The sequence below is a fragment of the Triticum dicoccoides genome, chromosome 5A (assembly GCF_002162155.2).
Source record: "Triticum dicoccoides isolate Atlit2015 ecotype Zavitan chromosome 5A, WEW_v2.0, whole genome shotgun sequence".
In the NCBI taxonomy this organism is placed as follows: Eukaryota; Viridiplantae; Streptophyta; class Magnoliopsida; order Poales; family Poaceae; genus Triticum; species Triticum dicoccoides.
Window position 1 is genome coordinate 689844744 of NC_041388.1, and position 9424 is coordinate 689854167.

A 9424-nucleotide genomic window follows, 5' to 3' on the forward strand; every position below is an offset into this window, starting at 1 on the left:
GACGCACCCGGTAAGCTAACCGCCTCGACCCCCGCCATTCTCATCTGAAATATCTTTGCGTTCTCTTCAGAAGCGAGCTAGCAGACATAACCGCCCCTTGAGGAGTAGACCCGCGTAGGGATTTAGCCGTATTTAGCACTGACTATTCGCGCCCCCTGTCCGCACGTTGATATGTTTTCTTCCATTGCTAAAGAAATGGAAAGTTGATAGTTCAACGTTGCACCTGCCGCATGTCATTATCACCCAACAATCAAATTCTCCAACCTTCCATTCCACGAAAAGAAATGCATGACCGCCATTTAGAGAGAGAAGCTAGCAGGGAGCAGTTGCACTACTTATTCTAATGTTCTATGATTAATTAGCTAGCCAAATAACGTTGCCAAATAATATCCACACAACTTTTAACCATTTCAGTTATATTTCAATCGAATTCAGGAAAACATGCATGTTGTACATGTTTCAACAATTTTATATTACAAATTCTGAAATACTAAAAATCTTATGTTAGATTTTTAACATTGCAAATCGAAAGTTTTTTTTATGGCAAATTACGTGTGCGAACATGGCAGTTTCCTTCAGCAAGCATTGCAAATCCTGAAAAAAAAGTAATTTGGTATGCTTCCTGAAGGAAATTGCGGGGCTCAGGACACGTAATTTGCCATAAAAAATGTTTGATTTGCCATGTTTAAAAATCTGACATTAGATTGGTATCGGGGTCTTGAAAAATAGCTTCAAGGTGTATCTATGATTGGTCTTGTTTTTGAAGGTCTTGTAGCTGCATGCAATTACTTTTACTTGGTACGTCGCGTCTCGTGTGGCGACGTCTGACACCTCTATAATATTTATAGGCTTGATAGGCACGAGACTCCTTCGTTCTCCCATTCATCATTCCATATCTTGAGCTCCCACACATTCCTCACATCCTTCACTAGCAAAGAGAGAGGAAAAGGCTAAAGTATCTTATATATTGTTGTCGTGTGCTCGTGGTGATGAGCGGCGGTGGTGGCATGGCCAAGGAGTACTCGGAGAGTGGTGGTCTGGTGGGGCTGATGCCGTTCGTGGCCAAGACGTACAGCATGGTGGAGGACCCGGCGACTGACGACGTGATCGCATGGGGAAGAGGCGGCAACAGCTTCATCGTGGCCGACCTCTTGGTCTTCTCGGGCACGCTGCTTCCCGCGCACTTCAAGCACTGCAAATTCTCTAACTTCGTTCGGCAGCTCAATACCTACGTATGTGCACGTAATACTGCAACTGCTACCACTTGTCTAACTGTGGCACTACCACTCTGCTGTAGTTAATCTGTACCACTCTCCAGGGATTCCGGAAGGTGGATCCGAATAGATGGGAGTACGCCCATGTGTTGTTCCTTCGGGGGCATGCGCACCTCCTTTATCTACGAATAGATTTCAAAGTCAAATGTCACTAAGAGTCATTCATCTACTCTTGATAAAAGGAATAAGTCCAGCTTTAGAATACCAAGCGCTTAATTTTACCTTCCAATAGTATTTTCCACATAGAAACCATATCCCTTGACAGATTTTGCGGGTTTATGCATTTCAGCGAGCTTCCTTCCTAGAGCTGACTGACAATAAGCTGTTTGTTAATGATGAATGGTTTAAATAAAAGCTTGCAACAAAAGGTACAAGTTACCTTTTTCTTTGAATGAAAGGGGTTTCAGGACAAGGTTACCTGGCGGAAGCAGGCACTAGTAGAAAAGGGGGCTTTGGTCCAGGCCGGGTAACCCCATTAGTCCCGGTTCAGTCCAGAACCGGGACCAATGGGGGCATTGGTCCCGGTTCGTGAGCCCAGGGGGCCGGCCGGGCCACGTGGGCCATTGGTCCCGGTTCATCTAGACCTTTTGGTCCCGGTTGGTGGGATGAACCGGGACCAATGGGCCTCGCTCCTGGCCCACAACCATTGGTCCCGGTTCGTGCCACAAACCGGGACTAAAGATTAGACCTTTAGTCCCGGTTTGAGGCACGAACCGGGACTAATGGGGATGAGACCTTTAGTCCCGGTTCGTGCCACGAACCGGTACTAAAGGTCCCATTTTCAAACTATACCCCCCCCCTGGATCGCTTTTTCAGTTTTTAAAAAAATAAAAGAAAATGATGGAAATGTCAAAAAAATAAAAGAAAATAAGTTTCCCATGTGATATGTGGTCTAGTTGTTGGGAAAATTTGCAAATGTGAATTTTGACTTTATTTGCAAAATCTCTCTGAAATTTGTAAAAATGGGCATAACTTTTGCATACTAACTCGGATGAAAAAGTTTTTTATATGAAAAATCATCTACTCGAAAAGTTACTTCCAAATTTAACAGGGGATCCCCGTTAAACATTTTCAAAATCCTCAAAAACCTAATAGAAAAAAAGTTACGGGGCTTTTAAGATCTAGAGTGAAAAAATCGAAAAAAATTCAAACAGTGGGCAAACAGTGGTCAAACAATGGTCAAACTAATTATTCTAGAATATTAGTGTTACTAAATAATTATTTCAGTTATTTCAATTTTGATCAAATCTGGTCAAACTGTGGTCAAACAATGGTCAAACTAATTATTCAAGAAATATTAGTGTTACTAAATAATTATTGTTTTTTAAAACAATAGTTTCAAAATAAAACTATGAAATGTGTCACTTCATGCTCAAACAAAATTCCTGAAGGTTAATAAGATTGACATCTTAGTATTGTCAGGAAAACAACAAGTGCAGACTTGGAACGAGGGAGAATAGAACCCGGAAGTTAAGCGTGCTCAGGCTGGGGGAGTGGGAGGATGGGTGACCGTTCGGGAAGTTAGATGATTTGAAATGATGAGGAGTGATTAGAGGATAAATTGAGAAGTGATGAGGGGTGGTGATTACAGACTAGAGGTTAAAATAATTCAGAAATTTGAAAATTAAAAAAAATTCAAAAAAAAATTTCAAAAAAAAATCATAAAATTTCCTTTAGTCCCGGTTGGTGTTACCAACCGGGACTAAAGGTGGAGCTCCACGTGGCCGCGCCCTTTAGTCCCGGTTCTGGATTGAACCGGGACTAAAGGGAGAGGCATTAGTACCGACATTTTAGTCCCGGTTTCAGAACCGGGACTAAAGGCCCTTATGAACCGGGACTAAAGGCCCTTTTTCTACTAATGAGGTCGAATCCTTTATACAAGAAGGCAACATCGGAATTGAGGTAAATGATGATATAGGCCATTACTTCCAAACACAGAAAGGATTGAGACAAGGAGATCCGATGTCTCCTATCTTTTTTAATGTTGTCGCTGATATGTTGGTCGTTCTTATCAATAGAGTGAAAGAAAACAGCCATGTAGGGGGTCTTATCTCACATATAGTTGAGGGTGGGGTATCCATTCTACAATATGCAGATGGCACCATTATCTTCATGGAACATGATCTAGCTAAGGCAAGGAATATGAAGTTAAATTTGTGTCTTTTTGAACAAATGTCCAGGCTCAAAATTAATTTCAACAAAAGTGAATTATTCCGTTTTGGGCGCACCAAAGATGAACATGATAGTTATAAACAGTTGTTTGGTTGCGAGCTAGGTTCTTTACCATTTACCTATTTGGGCATCCCAATACACAATCATAAACTCACTAATAAAGAGTGGAAATGTATTGAAGATCAATTTGAAATGAAGTTGAGATGCTGGAAGGGCAAGCTCTTATCTTACGGGGGCAGTTGGTCCTTATCAACTTGGTACTCACGAGCATGCCGATGTTCCTCCTTTCCTTTTTTGAGGTACCTATAGGGGTACGAAAAAGATTAGATTTTTATCGATCTCGGTTTTTCTGACAGATTGACGAGAACAACACCAAACATAGATTGGCTGAATTGGATATTATTTGTAGGCCAAAGGACCAAGGGGGGTTAGGCATTGAAAATCTTGAAGTTAAAAATAAGTGTCTGCTTAGTAAGTAGCTTTATAGGCTATCGGTGGAGACGGAAGGGGTGTGGATATATATCTTACATAATAAATATTTACATACTAAAACGTTGGCGCAAGTGTCGGCACAACCGTATGACTCTCCATTTTGGAAGGGCTTATGAGGATTAAGAATGCCTTCTTCAACATGAGCAAATTCATTGTAGGGAATGGTCAGGGTATCAGGTTTTGGGAAGATATCTGGTTAGGTGAGACCCCACTAACCATACAGTACCCTTCCCTCTATAACATACAACAGAAAGAGGTTTCCTTTTCCATGGTGTTGGGGTCTGTGGCCCTTAACATTCAGTTCAGACGATCGCTAATAGGAGAACGCTGGGATATATGGCTACATCTCGAGCGTAGGTTGATGGAGTTCAACCTCTCTAATGCATCAGACTCTCTGTATTAGAAATTGTCCATGTCAGGTGTCTTCTCGGTTAACTCTATGTACACAGATTTGAGTAACACTGGGACGTCACCGAGGTTGATCTACATTTGGAAAATTAAAGTGTCGTTGAAAATCAAAGTGTTTATGTGGTTCGTACAAAAGGGAGTTATTTTGACAAAGGATATCTTGGCAAAGCGTAACTGGGAAGGTGGTAAACGGTGTTGTTTTTGCGATCAGGAAGAGACAATAGAACATCTGTTTCTACTCTGTCCTCTCGTAAGTTACTGTGGTGTACTATTCATGTAGCATTTAACGTAGCTCCGCCCATCTCGGTTACACATCTATTTGGGACTTGGTTAACTGGGATTGACCCTAAAACTGCGGCATATATTCGTGTAGGAGTATGCGCATTACTTTGGGCCATTTGGAATTGTCAAAATGATGTTACTTTTAACAGACAAACTGTCATAGTTTTTCTACAGGTTATCTTCAAGGCATCAGCTTGAATCCATACGTGGTCATTACTCAGCCATGTGGAACACATGGAGCTTATGGATACTAGGTGCAACCGATGGGAGATGGTTGCATGGGATACATATACAACCGGTTTGAATGACGGTTCAATAATAGGATAGGTGTTTACTCATCTTAGCCTATTTTAGCCGGTTGTGGCTTTTCATATTTTTATGTCAGATTTGTAGGACCTTTTGAGTCCTTGTTTCGAATCTGGATCTTTAATAATATGGCTGTGTGCATACAGAGGATTGAGATCCAGTGATATGCCATGGGCATGTCATCCATAAACAGTATGGTGCCTTGCCCCTCTCTCCCCTCCGCCAGATCATGATCCAGCGGCCAGGGGTGACATGAACAGTTCCCAGTCTACAGTACATCCACATTACAATATCTACAGTGATTCGTCTACAGGACCACGTCCACGGTGTTTTGTTGCTACAATGATTAATCTGGGCTGTCCATTCCAGATCCAAGGGTCATGTTACGGAGTGACATGCTGAAGGCATGTCACTGGATCTCTGTCACATATAGAGGCCGGGGGTTATCCTCTTTTTTGAAAAAAGGACAAGGTTACCTCTTACCTGGTCACCCCTAGAACGACCAAATTGAATAAACTCCATGATGATAAAATAACCGCCAGTTGGTAACGAACCAACCTGTAAAAAAAGGGGCATGAAGTAAGAAAATGCAGTGAAGAAGAAAAGGCGGCTGTAGGGAAGGTGCCAGGTAGTGAAAATAAAGAAAGTTCAGTAAGTTCAGTTCACAGTACCCCCCAATGGAGCTGGTCCCTGTGATCTGTGTGACCTTCCCCTCGGTGAGGATCCACTCCTTGATCGGGTCATCGCTTATGGCAGCCACTGTCCAATTACACGGGACAGGGTCAGAAGCTCAGAATCACACATAAAACAGATCGGATGCATCCACACCCACAGCAATGCCATGAATTGGGCATGGAAACTGAAGCTGATACCCACATAATCACAACTATTGCAGGCCATGGCTGCCACAACACCTTAAATCCTATCAAAATTTCTACAGTCAACATTTTACATCGGGCCTGGCTATGGCTTGCCCTCGGCGTTCTGCTGAAGACCATCGACGCAGCCCGGAGGGTGGCAAAACTGAGCTTCGGCATTGTTCGTACGACAGCGAGGTGAAAAAAGGTTGCAGGATTGAGTTTTGAGAGAAGTGGAGGAGGACTTGTTACCGACGGATAGCCTCGAGGCTGCTCTGCGGGGGCAGGCGGAGCGACGAGGCCGGGGGCGGCGACTGAGGATGGAGGAGGCGGAGAGCAGCGCCATGTTATCTGCCATTGCAAGCACCCGCCTTCTTCTCCGAGCACGGACGGACGCCCGACGAAATCCTATTGGCTGACGCCCGCCGTTGCTAGTGGCCACTGGCCAGGACTAGGAGTGACGAAACGGGTGCTGCCCAGGTCTGACGGGCCTGGTCTTGACATGCGGATGGGTTTGTCCCTCCCGTTCGCTGGTCTAAGTGGGCTGCCAGCCCATTATCTCCCCCCATCGGTTTCGGAACCTTCTAGCCATACGGTTTACTGGGCTGGGTTTACCGTGGTCATCTTTTTTTCTTCTTTCTGTTTGTTTTTCCTTTTTCCGCTTCTTTTTTTAAACTTTTTACTTAGCATTTCGTGATTGTTTTGAAAATCACAAACTTTTTTCAAATTCGTGATTTTTTGCCAATTTCATGAACATTTTCAAATTCAAGATTTTTTTCAAAATCTTGAATAATTTTCAAATCCATGGTATCTTTTTGAAATTTGTGAACATTTTTAAATTCACAAAGATTTTTTCAAATCCACGATTTTTATTCAACTTCATGAGCATTTTTTCCAAAGGTCAATGTTCAATGGTCAACGGTCAAGTGGGCTGTGGCCCATATAGCGTGTGTGAGTGCCAGCAACCTAACTTGCATTATAAGTGATGCGGAGGAGCTCTTGATGTGCCATTTATCCGGAACGAAGAAAATGTTAATTTGCATCATTATTTTCCCTTCTCTAAGCTCAAGGTCAAGATCGGGGGTGTTGTGGAGGCGTGGAGGGTTGTTGTGGGACGACGAAGGAGATGTGTGCTCAATCGGAGGCCTTTGTCAGACGAGCGAGCTTGCATCAGACCCAGACATGTTCGTACATCGATATCGGTGTTTTCTCCATGTTTTCTTTAAAGAGTCTTCGTCTTTCGTTTGTTGCGGTGAGACGGTAGCATTGCCCCAGGGTAGGAATAATGTTCTCCCCACCCTAACCCCGTATCGTTGTGTATTTTTTTGCTGGCGGAGGGCATGTGGAGCTGTGTCTCCAGCAAGCCTTCTGGGATCCGATCGGTCTAGATTTTCTAGTGGATCCTTCTAGAGTCAACCGGCTTTCGTGATCTGTGTGGCCTTGGGAGTTTCTACAAGCTGCAGGCGTCTCCTGATCTGCATCAACGACTTCCTGGCCGTTGCTTTTACTAGCTCCTCGATTAAAAAAAGTTTTCTCTGTGAATGAAGGCCCAGAGGCGGCATCGAGCTATGCTCACAGCTCACTACCACTGCATGCAGGAGTTAGAAGACTTCAACACCCCAAAGATTTTGATTGTTTTTCTATTTTGTTTGTAAGGGTGTGTTCGTAATTTCCTGTGACACTTAATGTATGGCCTTAGGCCTTTTTGAAGAAAAACAACTTCTTGGTCGCATGTAGTACTAGTGCACTATAAATGTTATATAGCGTTGTTATGCAACACTTGTGTACATAATGAGAGTGCTCATATATTGTACGTGGATGTTGTTATGATAAATGAAGTAATTGCATTTTGCTCAATTGTGAAGTATGGCCGGCAAGCCCAAAAAAACGCTTTGGGATGATGCATGTATGAAGAAATTTATAAAGTATTTGCTTGATTGTGCAATACTGCTGACAAGGCCGACAAGGCGGTTTTGGACTATGCACAAGATGAATATCTACTTTCAGTGCGGCGAAAGGTGTCAAGATCAACACAAGCGGATCCCATTCAAGTGGGGGTGAATGAAGGTACCATGAATAGGATAGCTGACGCTTGTTGTGTGCGAGAGGTCAATACGATTAGCTATGTTGATGAAGAATATCATGTGAACCAGATGTATGGGTCCATGTATTCTCTAATAATGTTAAGGCTTCACTCTGTTTATATTATGTATACATATCCAACATTAAGGTATAGTTATTCAAATGAACCGTGTGTATTGTTATTGTTTCTCCTTCACGGCAAATCATTCATACGTACATCTTTTTATTACAACACTTGAAGCAAACACACTCGTGACCAAGATAGGTAATTCCACATGGCTCGTGGGACGATCAGAGACGGAACAACGCCGCGATCTAATGTTCACCAGCTCCGGCATCCACTACCTCCTCATCGGCGGCAGCATCAGCCTCATCTCCAGCGTTCGCATCAGCCATTCATCCTGTCATTCTTCTTCCTCTTCCTCCTCCTTCGCTGAGAGCGCAACGGGCACCCTGACATCTCTGTAGCTGCAGACGTAGGGCGCGTCGCGGCCGTGGTACGTGCCGGTCCACCTCCCCTCATCGACGCCGCTCGCGTCCCAGAAGGAGGCGTACAGGAACATGGGCTTCTCCGGCCAGGGCTCCCCGTCGCGCCGCTCCTCCCTCCGGATCACCTCCCCGTCGACGCGCCACTCGATGGCCTCGGCGCCCCAGGCGACCGCGTAGTGGTGGAACCCGTCGGAGGAGTCGAAGGGGAGCTCGTGGACCGCCTCCCTGCCCCCGCGGCCGGCGACGAAGAAGTTGGTCTGTACGGCGCGCTTCTCGTTGCCGAGGAACTCGAAGTCGATCTCGTCCATGTCGCCGGAGCCCTCCAGGGAGGAGAGGTAGAGGTTGTAGTTGAGCCCCGCGGTATCGCCGGCGGGGGCGCGGACCGCGGCGGCCACGGCGCCGCCCGGGAGGAAGCGGCTGCGGGACCGCCAGCGTGCCCCGCCGCGGTGGTCGTACGTGACGTGGATCTCGCCGGACTCCGGCGCATGGCGGCAGGCGTCCGGGGTGTAGTCCACCGCGATGCGCGCCAGCGGCTCCGTGCCCTCGGGGCGCAGGTGCTCGTGCTGGTCGTCCGGCGTGACGTCGCTGGACTCGGAGTCCGACGCCATGGTGGTGGACGGGAGAGCGCAGAGGATTGGGAGCGAGGTGGTGGCGTTTTATTGTGCCGGACAGACGACAGCCGCCGCGCCGGGAACGTACGCCACCAGTCCACCACCCACATGCATGCTCTCGAGCTCTGCAGCTGCAGGAGTATTGGAGTAACATGAAGAACCAAGTACAATAATGAGCCAACGTGCTATTATTAAGTAAGAACAAACAACATGAGATCCATTTGTTGCAAGAGTAACATGAACACCATGTAAGAAATATTATTTGATTACACATGACAACTAAGAAAGGCTGGATGTACCTTACAAGAACAATTTGTCCATGAAAGAACATCTTAACATTTCTAGATGAGATTTGCTAAGTCTCGGTCGTTATGCCTCAGTTGATGCTATATTCCTTTGATTTGCACGGAGATTCATAAGATTTTTTTTCTTTTTAGTTTTCCCTTTTTTC

At 45.3% G+C, this 9424-nt stretch overlaps 1 protein-coding gene across 1 annotated transcript; it reads right to left on the reverse strand.

Annotated features, from left to right (window-relative positions):
* Positions 1-8047: 8047 nt before the first annotated feature.
* LOC119298462 (xyloglucan endotransglucosylase/hydrolase protein 31-like) lies at positions 8048-9002 on the reverse strand. The gene has a single exon (XM_037575857.1). It carries the CDS (start codon positions 8968-8970, stop codon positions 8278-8280), a length of 693 nt encoding a protein of 230 aa, XP_037431754.1. The 5' UTR covers positions 8971-9002; the 3' UTR covers positions 8048-8277.
* Between the last annotated feature and the right edge of the window lie 422 nt (positions 9003-9424).

Bases quoted from the DNA above. Each gene is read 5' to 3' on its own strand.
- LOC119298462 (XM_037575857.1), bottom strand. From the start codon at position 8,970: ATGGCGTCGGACTCCGAGTCCAGCGACGTCACGCCGGACGACCAGCAC.